At 47.5% G+C, this 22811-nt stretch overlaps 1 protein-coding gene across 2 annotated transcripts; it reads right to left on the bottom strand.

The window, feature by feature from the left end:
* Window positions 1-1328: 1328 nt before the first annotated feature.
* On the bottom strand, window positions 1329-20156 carry CYBA (cytochrome b-245 alpha chain). 2 transcript variants are annotated; one of them, XM_084812778.1, is made up of 6 exons: window positions 19997-20156; window positions 13414-13483; window positions 12987-13061; window positions 11600-11683; window positions 8586-8667; window positions 1329-2744 (listed from the first exon to the last, which is right to left on the bottom strand). In XM_084812778.1, the coding sequence occupies exons 1-6, from the start codon at window positions 20052-20054 to the stop codon at window positions 2550-2552; spliced, it is 564 nt and encodes a 187-aa protein (XP_084668904.1). In that variant the 5' UTR covers window positions 20055-20156; the 3' UTR covers window positions 1329-2549. The 2 variants fall into 2 exon arrangements, with proteins under 2 accessions (XP_084668904.1, XP_084668903.1); XM_084812777.1 differs by lacking the exon at window positions 8586-8667 and having other exon boundaries at window positions 1600-2744.
* Between the last annotated feature and the right edge of the window lie 2655 nt (window positions 20157-22811).

Below are 22811 nucleotides of genomic sequence, written 5' to 3'. Positions count from 1 at the left end.
CACTAGTGCTGGGTGAGCATCATTCCAGACAATGTGGCTGCCATCTCCTGTCGCAAGCAGCAAAGAAATGGTCGGGACAGGGGCAAGGCTGGTTGGCCAAGGGTAGAAGTGCCGTCTCCTGGTATTTATACTAAGCCTGGCCAATCCCAGGAGCGTGATGCACAGCGCCCGTTCCTCTGCGCCGGGGCGGGGGGAGCTCTGGGGCTTGGACGCGCATGGCACACAGCGCAGCAGCTCCCCCAGCTGGGCCGCCTCCACGCCGGGCCAAAGGCCGCCTCCCGGCTTGACGAGGGGGCCTGTGGGATGATGGAGTGATCTGGCTTGTGCGCTGCCCCCACCCAGCTCTGGCCAAAGGCGGGAACTGCAGGGAACAAGCCCCACCAGTGCAAGCAGTTTCTTAGGGCCAACGGGCCAGAGTAGCTCACGTGGTGCCCCCGGCCTCTCTAAGAGCACAGCAAGCCCAACAAGGGAGACATCTGTTCTGTCTTGCTCTGGCCTCCCGCCCTGTGCCTCGCTGCACCAGAGCTGGGCCTCAGCTGGCACTGCAGGCCCACAGTTCCAGCCGGTTTGGGCTTACCGAGAGGCTGCCTACCTCAGATCCTGGCACTGCAATAGGTGTGGCTCATCCTAATACGCCTGGCTCTCGGAGGTCTCCTCAGTGCTGGCTCCAGGTTTCTGAGGGCTCTGGGGCAAGACACTCTCCATGGGCCCCCTCCCTCAGTGAGTCTGCCTTCTCATTGCCATTGTCACCGGCTTCTATTGCTCCTCCTCCTCTTCCTCATCATTGCTGCCACTTGCTCGCTTGCCAGGCAGAGAGTTAATGAACTAGTAGTTGGCGGCATCTGCTGCTCCTCCTTCCCACTACCACCATTGTCTGGTCAAGAGAGGCAGGTGAACAAGCAGGTTGCAGTGGTGAAGAGGAGCAAGTCCAGGGGGGGTCTTGTTAGTGGGATTCTGCTGCGATGTGGGCCTTTGGCAGGTGCGCAATCATGCCTACCCCTGACACCAGCCATGGGCCTCCTCCAATGCCCTTGTGAAGGTTTGAGGCCTACAGAGGCAAGGGAAAGAAAAAGGTCAGGCCTAGAGGCCTGGGGTTTTTGTTGGCAAGGGGTATCCCTCAGAGTAGTACATTTCCTCAGTTAAGTTTCAGTTTCATTTCTCTGGTTAAGTTCAATTTCTTCAGATTTGAAGTAGTGCTTTCAGTTTTGGGGGAGTAGGGTATAAAAAGAAAGAGTCAGAAAGACCAGAGAGAGTAAGAGCAGAGTCAGGGAGACCAGAGCCTGAAGAGGGAGGAGGAAGAAGCAGCCTGGAAAAGTCTAAGTACAGCTGGTGTAAAGGAACTTAAGTTTTGCAACTTTTATTTTCTCTTAATGCCTTTTATATCACTCGGTTCTATTGTATAAATACCTTTAGCTGTGAATTGCTTGCTTTAATTGATCAGTAAACTACTGTGGTTAAACCCTGTGTCTAGAGTGTCAGTCACCCCATGCCCAGTTGTTTTGAGTCCCAGAACGGAATGAAGCTCGCAGTCCTTTCAAACAAAAATCCACTCCTGCTTATCCCAAACTTTCTTCATTTCAGCAATGGAGTTTAGGGTGATGGTGGGTCATTTTATTGCTGCTATTGTTCGACAACTGGGAGTCAGAAATCCTTGCCAATCTATGGTTCCATGGGTGAGGCCATAGTTCAGTGGCAGAACACATGCTTTGCATGTACAAGGTTCCAGGTTGAGTTCCTGGCATCTCCAGAATTTGCTTTGTTTTTGAATTTGTTCCTCCTCCCTCTCATTCCCTTTTCCTTTTGTGTTGTGTCTTTTAGATTGTAAGCCTGCAGATATTGCTTATCTTTGTAAACTGCTCTGGAAGTCCTTTTTGGATGAGGGGTGGGACTAAAATGCTTTCAGTAAAGAAATTAAATACATACAGCAAATCATCCAGCAATCTATCCACAGATCTTGATCTAACTTCTGCCCACTTCTTGCCCTGGAATACGTGGCATGAGAGCGGCTATGTCATCAAACATGAGCCCGCATATGTAAAAATGACTGTTTCCATCTCCTGATTTAGAAAACCTGGGAAAGAGAGGCAGATCAAGGCAACACAAGGGTGACAAAGAAGAATAAGATGCCCAGATGACATCATTTTATTACAATGTAAAAATGTGAGAAATCCTAAAGAGAACAGTTTCCATACAGAAAAGGGAGAGCCCAGAAAAAAGGAAACCGTCGCAGTTTGGATGGTACCAGCTGGAAGCAGCCACGCCCAGAGATTCGCGCCACCCTCCAAACAAAATGGCCACCACCAGGCCTTGTAGCTCAGCAAACATGGCGGCTGCTGGGCCTGGTGGTGAGTGTTCAGGAGCAAACTGGGAAAACAGCATGGCTGCAGACTGAAGGGAATGCGGCTTGTGGGAAAGCATCCATGAGGGCAGACTACAGGGCTGGCAGAGGAGGGCAATATCTGTAGAGCAGCCGAGGAGTGGCAACTCTTCCCCTCAGGCGCAGCAAAACAGCCCCCCTCAGGCCTTTCTGAGGGCACCAGCCTGGCCTGTCATTCAACCTCCGTGATGACCTGGGTGGGGTTGTCTTGGCCAACAGGTTCCTCGCCGCCTTGCTTCTTGCGAACCTCGGCTGGCGGCCGAGGTGGTGGGTTGGTGGGCGGGTGTTTAATGGTGGCTCCCATTTGCGGTGGTCGTTCCCGCGGCCTCGGCTCGATGGGATCCCAGTGTTCGCCGCGGGTGGCGGCCTGAAGAACAAAATCCAAGGGGAAGAGAGAGGGTCTGGTTACCTCAAAAGAAGGGCCATCGTTCAGTGGTCAAGCATGGGTTTCGCATGCAGGAGGTCCCCAGATCAGTCCCCGGCATCTCCAGGTAGGGCTGCATAAACTCCTACCTGAAACCCTGGAGAGTGGCTGCCAGCCAGTGTCGACACTACTGGGCTAGATGGACCGAGGGTCTGGCCCGGTATAAGGCCGCTTCTGATGCTCTTGTGTTGCTCCCTTTCGTTCTCTGTCTAGCACTAGTTTTCTGTCGTTTTATTTTTATCCACCCCCTTCTGTCGTTCCGGATTATTTACAACCAACACATGAGGTTGGCACCATCTGGTGGCCAAACCTAGATGTGTGCTAACAGCCCCCAAAGCCCAGGGGCAGAATTTAAAACCTGGCACAAATTTTGGCTCTGTCCAGAGCCCCATCTACACAGGGGAATTTACTCTGGTTCTACTGTGCCTCGCAGACGATGGTGGTGCATGACGTTCGCCTCCTCCCCACAGCAACTGCACACTTTCATGCTATAAAACACGCATTTTTGCAAAGTCCTTTTGTGGTGGAGTTTCCCATTGCACCGACTGCAGTGTGGTTTGGGAGTCTGTGCGACCTCCACTAGCGATGCTGCCTTCAGCATGGGCTGGAGGGGAGCAGCGCTGACAGGAGGAAGGGAAAGATGCGTCCTATCTGGAGGACCAGACCTGCGCCGGCTCGTGCTTTGTTTTCCCCAAAATGAGCCTTAAAATCAGCTCATTTCTGTGGGGTGACTTTTGTTCTCTTGAAATCTCCACTTCTGCCCTGAAAACAACCCACTAAACATGTCTACTGAGCAGTAATTCCCATTGACTTCTACTGTACGTACTCCGCCTGGAGCTGGGATGGGTGGGGAAGCCTACTGTTGTGAATCTGTGCTTCTACAGAGGACCGCAGCGCCTTCACGTAACGTTAATGACGTTACAATGAGCTTTGTTGCCCCACAAATGAGCCTGTGGTCCATGGTCCCAAACAAGTCGTGCACTCCAAGGGCCATCTCCTGCCTGTATAATGGCAATGGCAATAGCCCGGCCACATCACTGGGTGCATTATGAAGGTGGAACAAGAGCGAGGCCTAACTTACACAATGTACATTTTTCCAGCGTGAAGTTTTAGTTTTTATTGATGTCTTTTGTATAGTACAGACCTGTTTTTTATTAGTCTGTTGTTTTTATTGGTTTATAAAACAACAATAGAAGAGTCCTGTAGCATTTAAAGACTAACACGATGAGATGATGGTGATGATTTGTATACCACTTTCCACAAAGTTTCTAAGTGGTGAATGTGCCATATTATGGTATAACCTCTGGGAAAGCTTATGGTGTGATACATTTCTTAGCCTTTAAGGTGTTAAAGCAGAGATGGGTAACTTGTGACCCTCCAGATGTTTTGGATTAAAACTCGAGACCAGGATACCTAGCTGACCACCATCCCCTATGCACATATCCAGTCAACCCCTGAAATGTCCTGAGGAGACTTTACTGGTTGTTCCACAACCAGTGGAATGGCATGAGGTAATGGCACGAAAGCAGGCCTTCTCAGTGGTGGCACCCGCTCTCTGGAATACCTGGCCATATGTGGTTTGAGAGGCAGAAATGGTGGCAAGTTTTAAATGCCCCTTGAAAATTTGTTCACACAGGCTTTCTCTGATCTGTAATGGATTATGTTACTACCCTGTTTTATTGTTATTTTCGTTGTAATGTGTTTACTTATTATTTTATACTGTTTTTATATTGTATTTTTTGTGAACCACTTGGAGATATTATTATTTATTATTCGCTTCTATGCCGCACAATGGCCGAAGCTTTCTGGGCAGTTCACAAAAAATACACATCATAATACAAGATAATAAAAACATAATGTAAAATCTCTAATATAGAAAACGTAAAACAACTGAACCATCTCAAACATTTACAATAGGATACAGGACCTGAGAGAAACAATGGACATAAATGCCCCATCATATGCCATCAAACACCTGAGAACAGTCTTAACCTGGCGCTGAAAAGATGACAGTGTTGGCACCAAGTGGACCTCAGTGGGGAGTGTTCCATAATTGAGGGGGCTACCACTGAGAAGGCCCTCTCCCTTGTTGCCACCCCATAAGCCCCCCTTGGAGGAAGGCCTCTGATGTTGATTGTAATGTTCAGGTAGGTTCAGGGCAGGCAATACCGGGTAGGAAACCTGTACGAGGGTCAAGAAGCAACAGTAAGAACCAGACATGGAACAACCGATTGGTTCGAAATTGGGAAAGGAGTACGACAAGGCTGCATATTGTCACCCTGCTTATTTAACTTATATGCAGAGTACATCATGAGAAACGCCAGGTTGGATGAATCACAAGTCGCAATTAAGATTGCTGGGAGAATTATCAACAGCCTCAGATATGCAGACGATACCACCCTAATGGCAGAAAGTGAAGAGGATCTAAGGAGCCTCTTGTTGAGGGTGAAAGAGGAGAGTGCAAAAGCTGGTTTGAAACTCAACATTAAAAAAACTAAGATCATGGCATCTGGCCCCATCACTTCCTGGCATATAGAAGGGGAAGAAATGGAAGCAATGACAGATTTTATTTTCTTGGGCTCCAAGATCACCACAGACGGTGACTGTAGCCATGAAATTAAAAGACGCTTGCTCCTTGGGAGGAAAGCTATGGCCAACCTAGACAGCATAGTAAGAAGCAGAGACATCACCTTGCCGACAAAGGTCCGTCTAATCAAAGCTATGGTTTTCCCAGTAGCAACGTATGGCTGTGAGAGCTGGACTATAAGGAAGGCTGAGTGCCGAAGAATTGATGCTTTCGAACTGTGGTGCTGGAGAAGACTCTTGCGAGTCCCCTGGACTGCAAGGAGGTCAAATCAGTCCATCCTAAAGGAAATCAACCCTGAGTGCTCATTGGAAGGACAGATCCTGAAGCTGAAGCTCAAATATTTTGGCCACCTAATGCGAAGAGAAAACTCTCTGGAAAAGACCCTGATGCTGGGAAAGACTGAAGGCAAAAGGAGAAGGGGACAGCAGAGGATGAGATGGCTAGATAGCATCACTGATGCAATGAATATGGACTTGAGCACGCTCCAGGAGAGAGCGCAGGACAGGAAGGCCTGGCGTGCTATGGTCCATGGGGTCACGAAGAGTCGGACACGACTGAACAACTGAACAACAACAAATACTGCTTAATAATATATAATTAATAATATAATAGTATAGTAGATTTACGGTATTAAGGTATTATAAATAATCACAATCATCATCACTCACATCAGCCCTAGCTGGCAAGGCCAATGGTGAGGGATGATAAGAGTTGAAGGCCAAAACAACTGGACCACCACAAGTTGTCCTGCCCCCATGCTACAGGTATGGGGTCCGGCTGCAAAACAGGATGAGGCCCCTGCAGCTTTAATAGGTCTGTAGAACAGGGAATTTCAGCAGCTGTCATTCCTATGCAACTATTAAAGGTGCAGGAGCCTCCGTTCTCTTCTGCATCTGGCCACCCTAGCTAAAGAACACTTCCTCGTTTTTACTGCCACAGACCACGGTGGCAGTCCTCTAGAAGTCAACATTGTTTTTGTCATGCAAGTTTCGATGAGTGTCTCCATTTTTGAGATTGAAAGGTGGAGTACAAGTATCTGTTGATCAATCAATCAATCAATCAATCAATCAATCAATGTACAAAGTGGCTAAGGCTATAGTCCTGTACCCACTTCCCTGGGAGTACATCCCATTGATCTCAGTGGGACTTACTTCTGAGTAGACATGTATTGGATTGCACTGGAAGAGTGACACATCAATAAATCCCTGGTTCAAAACTCACCTCTGCCATGAACTCACTAGATTTACCTTAAGCAAGTCATTTTAAAAGAAACTACATTTTAAATGTTTGCATTCGTTTTTTTTTAATATGCCACATTTTTATTGTATGCGAACTTTCATTTCAGCTTCAAAAGTTATTGGTAATAATGACTGTTGGGGAATCTGTTATATACTTAATGTGGGGGGGGGGGAATATCAGAATATAATTCAGTAGCCTCTGGCCCCCCAGACAGATTCGTCTTTATTTAACGCCTTGCTAGACCCACCAAGGGAGGATACTGGGGAGATGTTGTTTATTTGAGGTTCAGTGTCCAGGGTAGATTAAACAGGACTAAATACAGTCGAAATGATATTAAATTCTAAAACATGAATGATGAAATAAAATAATAATCTGATGCAGCCTTACCCAGCCTGGGGCTCACCAGATGTTTTGGACCTATCTATCTATCTATCTATCTATCTATCTATCTATCTCCCACCTTTCTTCCATTGTGGAACTCAAGGTGGCTACATGTGGTTCCCAGGTGGTCTCCTCTCCAAACACTGACCAGACCCAGACCTGCTTAGCTGTAGCAAGGTGGCTGGCTCATGTGCCTTCAGACCATGTACTGGGGCTACAATTCCCAGGATTCTTGACCACTGGCCATGCTGGCTGGAGCTGATGGGAGTTGAAGTCCAAAATATCTGGATGGCACCAGAGGTTGGGGAAGGCCGCTATGATGCATCTGGCCATTTCTTGCTGCACGTGAAATGCTGGAATACATTCAATGGCTGCTTGTCTTTCGCAAACATCTTTTGATTTAAAGGCCGCATTCGCCCCGGCTGGCAGAGGGAACGAGGGGGCTGCTCTTCATCTCTGGGATCGGTAGCAAAGCACTTGCTCCCGAACAGGCTAGCAATGAAAGGTTTGCCTTCCAGAACCTCCCCCACGCTGTTGTGTCCTTTGGAGGAGGCCTCTTCGGTTTCCATCCATTGAACACTCTTTGGTATGTTTTCATCTTACTGCTGGCTAGATTGGCTGCATTTTCAGGGTTTTAATAGTATTATTTTATTATTGGTTGTTGTTTCGTATTGTCATTTTATTTGTAAATAGTTTTGTGATTTGTTATGAAGAGCAAAATATAAATGTAATAAATAAAATAATCAGCTGGCTGGATCCTGGGCTTTTTAAGCAGCAGTGGGTCTTTTTAAAAATGAAAGGGAGAAGCCCTGTTTGTTAATTAACTGAAGCTTTAAAGAACCAATTAATGAAGGCAGCATCATGGGGGATGAGAGAGGAATGGAAAGGGAGGCATGCAAGCTAATGGGAATGATAGGAATTGCAGTCCAACCCATCTGGAGGGCACCAGGTTGGAGAAAGTTGCCTTACTCCTAGGGCTGAAGACTTGCCTTAACAGGTAGATTAAACAGTGCAATCTAGACACGTCCACTCAGACGTAAGTCCCATTCAGGGCTTATTCCCAGGCAAGTGGGTATAGGACTGACCATTAATCAATTCAGCTTTAGCTGATAAATTGATGGGTGCCAATTTTAACCAGTGGAGCTGAAAACAAAGGACACACAACTACAACTATTGCTGTTGTTCTGATTATTAAGACTATATTATTTTAATTCTCATATTTTGATAGCAGAGAACAAAACACAAAATACTAAAGAGGGCTTCTATTTTTTACAACATAGTTGTTCTTTTTATCACATCATCTCCTTGACTTGACTTTAAAAGGCAACCGTAGTGATATTTTGCTAAATTGTACATTTATTTACATGTAATAGATTAATCCTTCAGTTTGCTAAAAGTGGATGATTGATCAACTACAAAATATTTAACTGGGTGACATCCCTGCTTCTTCTTCTTCTTCTTCTTATTATTATTATTATTATTATTATTATTATTAATGAAGAAGAAGAAGAAGAATTGTATTATCTATTTATTATTTTCAGGAGTCAAAGGTGTCTGTGGTGCAGCTGGCCACTTACCAATAAGTAGATGATACTTGCGATGGCAAGGCAAACTGTGCCAAGGACTGTGGCCAGCAGGAATCCTGTCGGAACGGCCAGGCTGCAAATGAAAGGAGAGTGAGAGGAGAAGAGTTGGGCGGAACAACTCTCTGCGGTTGTCCCTCGCATTTATCAAGTGGAAGCATGTCTGTATATTAACCATGGAAGAATCATACCAGGAAGAGGGCCTTTTCTGCTGTGGCACTCCAGCTGTGGAATGAGCTCCCTAGGGAGGTTCGCCTGGCACCTACACTGTATTCTTTCTGGCACCAGGTGAAGACCCGTTTATTCTCCCAGGCATTTTAGTATTTTAGCTTCCTAGTCTTTTGGTGTTTTTAAATCTGTATTTTAAATCTCTGCATTGCTGCTAGGTTTTATTCTGGTTGTATTGTTATATTGTGGTTTTAATGCTTTTATATTTTATATTGTTTTATCCTGTGCTTTTTGGTTTTAATTTTTGTGAGCCGCCCAGAGGGCTATTGGGTGGTATAGAAATGAAATGAAATAATTAAACAATAGGCTTCTAAACCCAAGAATGGTTGAATGCAGGATTGGCCTGAGAACGCAAGAAGAGCCGTGCTAGATCAGGCCAAAGGATCATCCAGTCCAGCATCCTGTTTGCTACAGCACCCCAGGCAGATGCCTGTGGGAAGCCCGCAAGCAGGAGAGGAACGCAATGGCGCCCTGCCACTTGCGTTCCCCAGGACCTGGTTTTGAGAGGCAGGCTGCCTCTGACCCTGAAGATTATGGGCTCCTTCACATGGGGCTTTTATTCTGCTATGGAGATTGCTTACTCACAGAAGTTTGCGGGTCCGGTACATGCCGCAGCCCTCCTCCAGGGAACCTCCTGCTCTTTGTGGGCTCTATTGCATTGTCTTCCATGATGACAAAAGTCCAACATTTTCCCTCCTCCCACCATGGAGTCGATACAAACGAGGGCATACTGTTTAAAGTCGCTTTTATTGCAAATAGAACAACCGCACCACCTAGTGGCTTTGTAATGAAACACATAGAAGTTTAGGGTGTTTTTAAAGCCACATGGAAAGGACCCGATCTAATCCCACAAAGATTCCAGAAGCAGAAGCCCCGGTAAATTGCAGGATTTTTAGCCTTATGTGATGAAGCCCTATATCTAGCCATTGTGACTAGTAGATGTTGGGTTGTCCTACACGCAACCAGAACTCTAAAGGAGCTATCCAAGGTGCGAAGAAAAGATGCCTGTGAAGCACCTTGGATAGCTCCTTTAGAGTTCTGGCTGGTTCTGACTGAAACCCGGAGCGGATTCCCACCCCACTGTCATCGGAGCCACCAGCCTCCACTGCCTACATGAATTTGATAAGAACATAGGGTTAGATCTAGACTTAGTCATACTTACGAGTAGCCCTGTTGAAATCAATGAGACTCAAGTTTGTCACGACTGACTTAGGTCCTGTTGCTTTCAACTGGTCTGCTCTAAGTATGACTAAGTCTGGATTCAGCCCCTAGTGTTGTGAGGCCTATGGAAAGGGAGAGCGTTTGCTCCCTCTCCCATAGTACTAGAACTCAGCAGCGTCCTCTCATGAAGCTGAATGTGGGGAGATTCAGGACAGGCAGAAGGAGGGCCTTCTTCATACAGTACAGATTTAAACTAGGGCTCTGGCTACCACAAGGTGTGGTGATAGCCACCAAACAGGGTCTACCTCTGGGATCTGCAACGTGGTGCCCCCCAAGGTCATTGCCCCTTTTTATTTTTATTTTATTTCTTAAGATTTAATTAATTTAAAAAAAAAATTAATGCGAAATTGTAAAGCAGAGTGCTGCCTTCCAGTGACATCTTTATTTGGGGTCAGAAGAGTAGTTTTGTGTTTTGGAGCTCAGCCCCCACCTCTGTCTTGTACTTAGGTTCTTGGTAAAGTAAGTTTTTCTTTTAGTCTCACCCATTTACCTTCTGAAAAATAAGTGTTTTGTGACTGGCCATGCCCACCCATGGCAACCATTTTATAAATGGGCAAGGCCTGCCATGGTAGCCATTTTGTGAGAGCACCCATGACACGCTCTCAAAATTCCAAATGTGCCAACCAACCCAAAAATGTTGGCTCACTGCCCACTCCTGGTTTAAAGTGAGTTAGAAGTTAAAAACATACATCTCTTGGTCTGAGATAAACACATAATTTGGGTGGGCAAGTAAAGAGACTCTCCCACCCTGAGAACCAAGGCTCCAAGGGCAACGGAGCTCAACAAGGAAAATGTCCTCACGAAATGGCTTCTCTGAGCATCCACAGCTAACTAGTCCAGATCTGAACAGGCACTCACACACTCACTCACTCACTCACTCACTCACACAGAGTTGTGGCCCTTCATGTCCAGTTAGGAAGGGGACGGCAGAGGATGAGATGGCTAGATAGCATCACCGATGCAATGAATATGAACCTGAGCACACTCCGGGAGAGTGCGCAGGACAGGAAGGCCTGGCGTGCTATGGTCCATGGGGTCACGAAGAGTCGGACATGACTGAACAACAACATGAGGCTTTTATTGTGCACTCGAGATTGCTCACTCACAGTAGTTTGCACAATGCTGTCATCCTCCAGGGCCTCTCCCATGCTTTGTAACCTTTATCCTCCCCCCCTTTTGTTAAGATCAGGAAAAGTCTGGCATTTTCTGAACACCACTGTAAGAGGAGCCTGTATTTCTGCAAGTCCACTATACCACAGCACCATCTAGTGGCCGTATATTAAAACATACAGAACAGCAGAGAAAGAAAATCCCCTGAAAAAAGTATGTGTAAAGGAGCTGCCCTTAATCCTGCAAAGAATTAGGAAGCAGAAACCTCAGTAAAGGTGCAGGATAAAGGCATCATGTAGAAATGCTCTTAGACTCCCATGTGAGTTTCACGCATGCCAACAACACACCGGCGCACATGAGCCGCCATGAGATGTAAGCATCAAGCAGGAGTGCTAAAGCAAAGAATTCTGTCTTTCTTGTAAACACTGAAAATGCATTCAAGCAATTACCATGCATGTAGGATGGCTCGAACATAGTAATTCCTAGTGAGGGGTCCAAACACCTTCACGACCGGCGTGAAAAACTTTTGGCCACTGTTGGGAACAGGAGTAAAAAGACAGACAGAGAGAGAAATGATGCACAGATTCCACTTGTTGAAGCATTCTGTAATACTCAAAAGCTTGCATCCTCCTACTAATTAATGACACAATTTTTGCTAAATAACTACTAGGAAGAATGGTCATCTATCAAAGAATAACACAAACAGATATGCACTTTTCCGGCATCTAGTTAATGTTTATACTGCCCGCATGCGCACCCCCCCCCCATGCCCGGCACTTTGGAATGAAAATGCAGGTACACCAGAACAGGATAACCTACTGCAAGTACATGGGGCAAGGTCAACACCTGTGCACTTGTCAGCCATGGCAACAATCCCAATGCAAGCTCCACGTGGTATTGAAAAAACGTAACCTGGCATAAGATGATCCCACAAAGCTGCCTGAGTCCTGTTGCTTCTGCAACCTTTAATAGAAGTTTTATAGTATTTGTTATCTTTGCTATTTTAACATGTGAGCCTCCCTTGGACCTTTGTACTGAAGGGTGGCTTATAAATATATTAAATGTACACACATTCTAGATTGGGGGTGCAGAACCTCTGGCCTGTGGGCCAAATCCAGGCCACCTGGGGTCCCAACCTGCCCTCTGGGGCTCCCCGAATGGCCACACCAGTTGCCACAGGGCCCCACTCCTTTTTTTCCCAATCGCCAACTGTTTGGTGGTTTCCTGGCTTCTGTGTGGCCCCCCTCCCCATTCTGAAAGGTTGAAGTGCCTCTCTGAAGTCTCAGTTCCTGGCAGTAAGAGTTTTAAGCTAAAATATGCTGGTATTTTTGGCCCCACCCCTTTTGCCTTTGGCCCTGCGCACCACTGGAATGCAGCCCCCAAGAGCTTCTCTGAAATGTAATGTGGCCCTCAAGCTGATAAAGGTTCAGCACCCCTGTTCTAGATGCTGTACAAATCCAACATCTGTATATGTACACATAAATACATCTCTCTCTCTCTCTCTCTCTCTCTCATTTTATAAAATTGTGCAAATTTGCTGTGTGTGTGTGTTTTTCATTTGCATAATGGATCTCCTTATGCTAAGCACAGGGAGGAGCAACGAGCTATGGAGGGCACTGAGCCCTGGCTCCTTCTCTTCTGAGCTATCACCAAGCATAAAGGACTGTTATCACAGCCATATGGGCTAGAAACTTAACGTTTTGTTTTTAATGAAAGCTGAGATTCCCCTTCTCCACCTTGTACCACATTCTGGAGCTTTTCTACACTTGCACAGAATTGAAGAATGCCAATACCCCAATGCTGCCACTCTCCGTCAAAAAGGAGCTTTGCACTTACCACCGCTCTATAGTGGACCCCTTTTTCCGCTTCCCTCGGGGGTACTCCAGCAGGCAAATAAACACTCCAGCTGCTCTTTGGAGAAAACAGTTAAGGAGGAAGACACTCTCTTTCATACCCCATTACTCTGAGATACCCTAGGAAGACTTTCTCCGTGGTGACCCACTAATATCCTGGGCACTCCATAACCCTTTCTCCTGTTTGCCCTGAGAGGTAGAAGATTTATAATTGATTCTTTTTTTTTTTCAACAAGGGAAAACTTATTTTCAGACTCCTGCCAACTGCATATTAAGCCACCATGCAACCCTGCCCGTGTGTGCAAGAAGTAAAGGAAGTTGAATGTTGATACACCACCAGAGCCCCAAGGCAGTTGAGGCTTCAGAACCCCTCTCCCTGGTTTGAGAGGAACATTTTCATGGAAGGATACATTGCATATGCTGCAAACTGCCAATTCTTGAACTGGCCAGAAACCGCCACAATACCACCGGTCACTAGAACTAAATTTGACAGAGACAGAGAGAAAAGTCATGTCCTTCGCACTCAAGACATCATTAGCCTTTCTATCTATGGCTCACCACAAAATAATGATTTTTAAATTCCAACATGCAACAAACCAACCAGTTGCAAGTACTGGGAACACGGGCTTTTCTGTGGTGGCTCCACATCTTTGGAATGCCCTCCCCTGGGAAGCGCATATGGTTCTCTCTTTGCTGGCCTTTAGGGGTATTGTAAATACTTATTTATTCCAGTCTGTGATCACTTAATTTATTAGCATACTTTGGTTTTAATTAAGGTTTTGTTTGCTGCTGCTATTTTATTTGTTACATCTTATCTGTTATTTTAATTATTTATGTTGTTTTTTTAAGGATTTGATTATGTATTTTGCATTTTTGATTAAGTTGTGATCTGCAAAATGCTGGACAAGATGGACTTATGGACTGATCTAGCAGGGTTCTTATCCCAGTAGGCTGTGCAGAGGCAGATAAGAGTGGGAAGCAGGGCCATTTCACCAGCCCTGCTGACTTAATTTTTTTCCCTCTTCCCTCCTCATTCCTATTTCCTTGTGTGTCGTGTCCTTTTAGATTGTAAGCAGGGACTGTCTTGTTTTACTGATTGCACATAAGCCACTCTGGGAGCCTTTCTGACAGAGGAGCTGGGGAAAAACACTTTCAATAAATAAATAAATAATACTATTAGCCCTGCTAACTAAATGGTGCCCCCCACATGTAGAGGGAATGCTTCTCTGCGTGCCAGATGCTGGGATCACACAAGGGTGGCAGTCTCCTGCCCTTCAAGTCTTGCTTGTCATCTGGCTAACTGCTGTGGGAAGCAGGGTGCTGGATTAAAGAGACTTTTCATCTGATCCAGCTGGGCTCTTCTTACGTTCTTTTGCCGGAGGTTGCCCAGAGTGTTTGTGGCCAAGCCAAAAAAGAAATGGGGGACTTTTCATTTTGCATCACACTCCCTTCTCTTATGTCTTTATAAGGGCAAACTCATGCACAACAGGCTATCAATGGCTACTAGTCATGATGGCTCTACACTCTCTCCAGCGTCAGAGGAGCAATGTCATTCCCTCTATTTCTGATGTTTAGGCTGTGCGTGACGTTGCTTGTAGCCAAAATGCACCATCCACGAAGAAGAGGGAGGTATCAGCAGGCTTAGGAAATCCCCAAGATTTGCAGAAGTAGAAAAAAAATAAACACTTTAGGAGAAGAAAAAGAAAACACCCAAAGTGTGGGTGGGGGGATTTAAAAATAGCCCCATGAAGACTAAGGATGTTTAGTGCTCATGTAATGCTGAATGAGTGTTGGGGGTGTGGAGATGAAAAACTGGAATGAAGTACTCTGGAGGAGGGCATGGCTGGCTGGAACACAAAACAAAAGCACTCCTTCCTGCGACACGATGTTGCAGGCTCACTTGTGCCGCTTGAATACCAGTTTCTGGCTTGTCTTACGTCCTTGCCTTTAGGCACTATAGTTCACCAGTGTTTTAAGCTTGCTTCCTCCTAGGTCACCAGACCACGGGGTGGCTGAATGGCAACAACCACACCAATTTGCCACCTTCACAAAAAGGAGGAACCAGAAACTGGGAAATGAAAGCCAACCCCTCTCAGCCTCTGCCTCACCATCTGCCTCCTCTCGCAGAGATTAAATTGGGGTGGAGGAGAGAAAGAGAACAGTGCTGATTTTTCTCATGAAACAGTTTCTGCACAGTGCTCAGTTGTACACCCTCCTTTCCTCCTCTGTTTGTGTGAATGCACTAACCCAGGTTAAAGGAGATTTGTTGCCTATGCTGACAAAACAACAACACACAAACAAACACCAGAGCAAAGGGTCTGATGATGGATGTGGTCAGCCTGGGGTGCTTGTGTTTCTGGTCGGGAGGGATTATGCAAAGCTTCCCTCTGCAAGGTCATTGTGAGAAAGCAGCCAGAGGGTTCCTGCTGCTTTCTCTGCAGTTTGGTTCAGAGGGTAACCGAAGCTTTCAAGAGAAAGACCTGGAAGGATCATGACATCTGGGATGCATCAGATGGAACACCACATGGGTGCTTTACAGCACAGGCTCTTGGAAGCAAACGGGATGTACTGTACCGTCGGCTAAACAATGCAGGAATTAAAAGGGGCTGGCAGAAATGTGTCATCTTAAGACTCAGACTTGGAGGGATCCGAATAAACTCATTAGAAGAGGAACAACCATGTTAGTCTGTTGCAGGCAGCGAAACCAAGAAAGAGTCTTGTGGGACCTTAAAGACTAAACAATTTCTTGTAAAATTCCAAAATCCATATTAGTGTCATACATTTATTCAGCCAACCAAAGGATCACAAAAAAATGTGCAAGCTTTTGATGTCTCAAGATCGCTTCATCAGGCAAGATGAAAAGATATAAAGCATGTTGGAAGGTGGAGCGAAAGAGAGCTGACTTTATTGCTGCGTACCATACAATAAGTAGGCCACCAAAGCTTATGCTACAATAAGTCTGTTCATCTTTAAGATGCTACAAGACTCATTATTATTCACAAAATAAAAGCAGCTGCATTTCTGGATGCCACATAGGTTTTTAGGGGCTTAATGCTCCACTATCTGATTCCATAAGGACATTTTTTAGAATATTGGCATTTGCTTTAAATTTTAAAAACCGTACGTTTCTAGCTGTCAAGGTTGTGGGAAGACAATCACTGCCAATGGGGTAGGCATATGTGTGCACAAGCACACACACCCCTCCTGTTTTCACACTTGTTGTTGTTCAGTCGTTCAGTCATGTCCGACTCTTCGTGACCCCATGGACCAGAGCACGCCAGGCCTTCCTGCCCTGTGCTCTCTCCCCGAGCGTGCTCAAGTCCATATTCATTGCATCGGTGATGCTATCTAGCCATCTCATCCTCTGCCGTCCCCTTCTCCTTTTGCCTTCAGTCTTTCCCACCATCAGGGTCTTTTCCAGTGAGTTTTCTCTTTGCATTAGGTGGCCAAAATATTTGAGCTTCAGCTTCAGTATCTGTCCTTCCAATGAGCACTCAGGGTTGATTTCCTTTCGGATGGACTGATTTGACCTCCTTGCAGTCCAGGGGACTCGTAAGAGTCTTCTCCAGCACCACAGCTCGAAAGCATTGATTCTTCGGCGCTCAGCCTTCCTTATAGTCCAGCTCTCACAGCCATACGTTGCTACTGGGAAAACCATAACTTTGATTAGACGGACCTTTGTCGGCAAGGTGATGTCTCTGCTTCTTACTATGCTGTCTAGGTTGGCCATAGCTTTCCTCCCAAGGAGCAAGCGTCTTTTAATTTCATGGCTACAGTCACCGTCTGCGGTGATCTTGGAACCCAAGAAAGTAAAATCTGTCACTGCTTCCATTTCTTCCCCTTCTATATGCCAGGAAATGATGGGGCCAGATGCCATGATTTTAGTTTTGTTAATGGTGAGTTTCAAACCAGCTTTTGCACTCTCCACTTTCACCCTCAAAAAGAGGCTCCTTAGATCCTCTTCGCTTTCTGCCATTAGGGTGGTATCGTCTGCGTATCTGAGGTTGTTGATCATTCTCCCAGCAATCTTAATTGCGACCTGTGATTCATCCAACCCGGCATTTCTCATGATGTACTCCACATATAAATTAAATAAGCAGGGTGACAATATGCAGCCTTGTCATACTCCTTTCCCAATTTGGAACCAATCGGTTGTTCCATGTCCGGTTCTTACTGTTGCTTCTTGACCCTCGTACAGGTTTCTCAGGAGACAGGTCAGGTGGTCTGGTACTCCCATCTCTTTAAGAATTTGCCACAGTTTGTTGTGATCCACACAATCAAAGGCTTTAGTGTAGTCAATGAAGCAGAAATAGACGTTTTTCTGGAATTCTCTGGCTTTCTCCATGATCCAGCGAAAGTTGGCGATTTGATCTCTAGTTCCTCTGCCTCTTCGAAACCCAGCTTGTACTTCCGGTAGTTCTTGGTTCACACACTGCTGAAGCCTAGCTTGTAGGATTTTGAGTATAACCTTGCTGGCATGTGAAATGAGCGCAATTGTACAGTAGTTTGAACACACTTTGGCATTGCCCGTCTTTGGAATTGGAATGTAAACTGACCTTTTCCAGTCTTGTGGCCACTGTTGAGTGTTCCAAATTTGTTGGCATATTGAGTGCAGCACTTTACAGGTCCAGTTTATGGTTTGAATGCATGCTTAAGTAATGAAAGGCCAGGCTATGAATGGATACAAATTGAATACAAAAACATTTTGCCTGGGTACCTGAAGTTTTTCAACTATCAGAGGTATAACATTCTAGAATAATTTCATTGGAACAATATAATGGGAACAAAATACGAATCTCTGCAATTTGAGAGGTGCCGGCTGTAACCCCCTTAGGGAACAATACTTGCCTTCGCTTCTATGGATTCAGGAGCTGTCCCAGGGACAGGATGCTACGTGGCTCGAGGTTGTGCCTCAATATTAAATCTCCTTTGGGATACTCAATGGATGTCCGTAAACTGGTTTTAAAATTTTTACACTGGCTGCCAATTTGTTTCCAGGCAAAATATAAAGTGCTGGTTCTGACCTTTAAAGTCTTACATGATCTAGGTCCAAGGTACCTTAGGGAGAGCCTCCTCCCCTGCATCCCAGTCCGCCACCTACGGTCCTCGGAGGGCTCTCTGCTGTGGCTGCCTAACGTGAGACAGGCAGCCACACGCAAGAGGACCCTTTCCTTCGCCACCCCTCAGTTGTGGAAGGACCTGCCGGGTGAAACGCGCCTGCTGACCTCGTTGAAGGTCTTTAAGTGGGAATTAAAGATGCTATTATTCCAGCAGGCTTCCCTTTTTAGCATTCTCCTCCCTTTTTGTTGACCGTTATATAGTGTTTTTATGCTGTATTGGTTTTATCATTGGTGGGTTTTTTTTTTACTACGTTTAACTTTGTACGCCACCTAGACTATTTGTATATAGGCGGGTTATAAATTGAATGAATGAATGAATGAATAAATAAATAAAAATGTACAGCGTTTAACTGGCAGTCAGTCTGGCTTATTCCCAGGAGCACGTGGCTTGGCTTGCTTGCACGAGTTATCCTCCTCCATTTACTCTGCCAGTGGCTTGCTGCTGTTCACTTCTCCAGCTGCTCCATTTTGGGAGGGGGGGGGGCTTTTGGACAGAAGGCCCTCCCTTCCAGGAAAAAACCCTTTGGCTCCTTTCCCACTTTTGGATGGTCTGTTTAGACTGCGATGTTGACAAACGTGGCAAGCCTAACCAGGGCTAATGATTGTGAGGACAGAAGCAGGTTACTCCATGTTAACTAACTGGTGTTTGGAAACAGAAGAGTTCTTGTAAACCACCCAGCTCCTGTATAAAAGTTGGTTCACTGCCCGAAGACTTTGGATGCTGAGGGGGAGGGGGAGAAGTAAGCACTTTCTACAAAGTTTCCTTCCTCTATTTTCAGCTGTTCTACTTCCTCAATCCTGCTTAAAGACACTTTCCAGTTCTAAGCACATCCACCCAAGTTTAGATAAGTCACAACCGGGCTAAAAGTTTGCATGTGTGCGTGTTTGTTTTTTTAAAAATCTGAACATCTCATCACCCCCACTAGGTTTAAAAGTGAATCCCAAGGGGGGGGGGCGAGAAAAAGGGGTGCTTGCGTGTTTTAAGCCTGTGAGCACACCAGCACCAAAGGGGCAGGTGCCCACCCACCCACATCCCTCAGAAGGGTCACCTTGGCAACCAGTGCAAGCGCGCACCTGTTACTCAAAGGAAACGTTATGCTTATTTTGCTAATTCAATGCCTGAGAATTTGTTTCAGCCGGAAATCAAGACTCAGGGAACTGGACAGGTAATTCCCAGTCATCACCACTGCTCTACCAGGAAAAGGGCAAAAACATATTCCATTTACTTGCACTTCTCATTTGTTTTTATGATTGTTTTAATTGCTTTGTTTCTGTCTTGGCCTTATCATCGTTAGCTGCCTTGAGCGCCATTTTTGGGCTGTAAATCAAATCAATCAATCAGTATTTCCTGAGGATGTTTGGCGTTTTAGGAGCAAAGAAATGTGACACCCCCCCCCGGCCGCCCCCCCTGTAAATAAACTGGGGAGGGGCATCGAGAATTACACCCTTGTCGCGACAAACGTGTCTACGCTCAGGCACACACCCTTCCATCTCCTTGCCCCCCGAACTTTTATCCCCAGGCTCGCGGCCAGAAAAAAAATCACACACACCCCCCTCCAACAATTAAAGCCCGGGGCGCGGGAAGCCCTTCTTCGTATGTTCTATTGCAGAGCGCTTCCTCCACCGATCCCTTTTTGCATTCTTGTTTTAAAACAACGCCCGATCAGGGGAAACGGTCACAGGATGCGAACGGGCGGAGAGAAGGCTTCGCGGGCCGCGCACCTGCCGGGGCTCGATTTCGGGGGGGGCTCAGGCCCGTTTCTGGTCCGGCAGCCCCGGCCTCCCGCTGGCCGGGGCCTCTCGCAGCTGCGCGGGTCTCTGCCTGCTGCGCCCCGAGGCGCGGCACCCGCCACCCCCGCCCGGGGAGACTCACTCAGGCCGGACGCCAGCGCCTGCTCGTTCGCCCACATGGCCCACTCGATGCGCCCCATCGCCGCTGCCGCCGCCCCGACGGGTCGATCGCTGGATGGAGGGACGGCGGCGGGGCGGGCGCCGGCTGGGCAGCCCCGCGACGTCCCTTCCTGCTCCTCCTCTGCGAGCCGCGCCAGGGCGACGCCCCGCGGCAGCGCGGGGGGCGCGCCGGCCGCTCCCGTCGCCCCAGCCCGGCCGCGGTTCGCTCCGCCGGGGGCCCTTCTGCCGAGGCGGCCGCCGCAGAGCGGGCCCCCCGGACTGGCCCCGCGCCCGTTGGCCCCGCGGCCGGCGCCAGCTTTCGAGGCGCGCACAGCTCTTGGTCACGCCGGGGAGGACAGCTGCCCCCGAAGCTCGCAGAAGGCGGGGGAACCGCGGATTTCAAAGGCCAGCTCCGCCTTCCCCGACCCAGCGCCCTCCAGATGCGTTGGGCTGCAAACCCCGTCATCCCCGCGGCCCGTGCAGCCCATCAGATCTGGAAGGTGCCAGGTTGGGGAAGGCTGAGCCAGAAGTTTGCGGCCGAGGTGGGAGAAGGCGGCCTGCAGCCCTGCACCTCTTTACAGGGCAACTGGTGCCCTCCAGGTATGTTGGAGCGCAGCCCCCTGGCCGTGCTGTCTGGCGAGGACGGGCTTGTAGTCCAGCCCATTCGGAAAGCGCCAGGTTGGGGAAGGCTGTAGGGCCCTGCACTCTCCGCAGTCTGCTGCAGCAAAGCAAGCGGCCCTCTGGCACTTTCAGGACGGCCGGTTGCCCCCCCTCCCTCCCCTCCCCTCCCCTCCCCGTGCCATTTTCTCTCCCAACCAGTCATTAGGTTTGGGGTTCCCCCCATTAGTTAACCCCCCCCCCCGCGTCTTTCTTTTCTCCATCCTGCTGCCCGCCAATGTTTTGGACTACAAACCCCATTATCCCTGGCCTTTGGCCACGGTGGTTGGGGCTGATGGGAATTGGGATCCAAAACCTCTGGAGGACACCAGGATGGGTGAAGGCCGCTCTAAACTGTGGGGTTCCTCCAAGTCTGGCCATACCGCCGCCTTATGCATGGGAGGATGGCCTTTTGGCTACGCTGATCAGAAACAGAGGGGCTACTTGTCCAATTAAACAAGGGTACCTGTTTCGTCCATTCAGAAAAGCTTTTTAAAAAGGCATTAAGGCTGCAGTCCTTTGCACACTTCACCAGAGATGAAGCTCCACTGAACTCAACAGGGCTTTTGAGTGGATGCATATAGGATTGCATATCAGATTGCAAAGTACATAGGATTGCAGTGTAAATGTTTTCCAACGGGATAGCTGTATTAGGGCACAATCCTATGCATGTGTAGACAGAAAAAAGTCCTACAACTCCTAGCATATCCCAGCCAGCCATGCTGGCTGGGGAATGCTGGGAGCTGTAGGGCTTTTTTCTGTCTACATATGCATAGGATCGCGCCCTTAGTCTGCTGCAGTGAAAACAACAAAGCATCTTGTGTAATTGTTGCAGCCCTGCTTCCAAGTAAAAATGCACAGGAGTTGGTTGCACAAACCTACAACACAATCCTATGCATATTTATTCATAAGCAAGTCCCACTACATTAATAGGACCGACTCCCAGAAAAGTGGGCACAGAATTGCAGCCTGAAAGAATAAATAAAGCCCCGAAGTGGAGGAGAAACAAGACACTAGCTTGTCCAAACACAGAAAAGATCCTAGCAGTTCCTCCTTAAACAGGCATTGCCAGACTTCGCACCAGGAACCTCAGAAATAGAACATCAGTTGGGATGAGAGGTATGACGACATGTGGAGGGTACAAGTCATGCTCCATCATTTGAAAGGATAAAACATGCCATTTACTCACAAAGACACACCCATCAAGGGTCAGAAACACTGGCCGGGGGGGGGGGTGGGGAGAAGAGGAGGAGGGGACCCCTCTCCATCGGGAAGCACCCAAGGACTGGATTTTATGCAATGAGTCTTAAGAAAAAGTGGCGCTAATTGTCAGCAGCAAGCGTATGAGAAGGAGAGAGAGACTTCCTCTTAACTGCCAGGAACTGGATTGACCAAGACTGGCATTCATTTCAAAGAGCAACGGCCTGAAAAAAGAGCTAATTGTAGGAGACAGCAGAGCAGCCCCACATAGTGCATGAACACACAGCTAGAGAAGATGTGAAGCTCAAAACGTGGCCAGTGCGTTCAAATCGGCACTGGAAACTCCATTCCTCCTACCCAGGCAAGGCTGCTGCTTTGCTCTTCTCCAGGTGTGTGAAAGTGGTCCCCAGTCCCCTTTCTTCTCCAAAATCCCACTTACCCTCTTCCACTCGTTCCAAGCACATCATCTGCTGTCACACACACTCTGCCCCTTTAAATTCTGCCACCACAGGGCACATCCCTTCACTGCCCATCCCCTGCCCTAACAATGCTACAGCCTTTCTAGTCTCTTATCCCTACCCTGGATTTCTCCTAGCACAAAAGAATCTTTAATTTCCCTTGGTGAATCTGCGCAGCTGGGCCCATGTTCTATAGGCCATGGAGGCTGAACCTCTTTCCGCCCAAGGGCCGTATTCAATTTCAGAGGCGTTCTGGAGGGGGCCCCCCACGGGGGCGCATTCCAATGGTAGGTGGGGCTTAAGGCCAAAGGGGTGCAGCCAAAAATACCAGCATGCTTTAGCTTAAGGGCACAGTCCTATGGGTTGCGACCTCAATGATCAAAAAGCCCCAAATGCAGAGGCTTACGATCATCCAATGCAGGGCGGAGGAACGGTGGAAGCTATGATCACCTCCCCATCCTGCTGCCTTGCATTTTTTGCTAG

This window comes from Heloderma suspectum, chromosome 8, assembly GCF_057233095.1.
Source record: "Heloderma suspectum isolate Gila_16-S chromosome 8, 16-S_ref, whole genome shotgun sequence".
Classification (NCBI taxonomy): Eukaryota; Metazoa; Chordata; class Lepidosauria; order Squamata; family Helodermatidae; genus Heloderma; species Heloderma suspectum.
The sequence above is the reverse complement of the archived record's forward strand: the minus strand, read 5'-3'. Positions and strand labels throughout refer to the sequence as shown.

Bases quoted from the DNA above. Each gene is read 5' to 3' on its own strand.
- CYBA (XM_084812777.1), bottom strand. From the start codon at position 20,054: ATGGGGCGCATCGAGTGGGCCATGTGGGCGAACGAGCAGGCGCTGGCG. The intron at 13,484-19,996 runs GTGAGTCTCCCC...TGTCAAATTTAG, and splicing joins GGCGCTGGCGTCCGGCCTGA to TTCTAGTGACCGGTGGTATT. The intron at 13,062-13,413 runs GTATCCTTCCAT...TTTTCTCCAAAG, and splicing joins CAGTTTGCAGCATATGCAAT to AGCAGCTGGAGTGTTTATTT.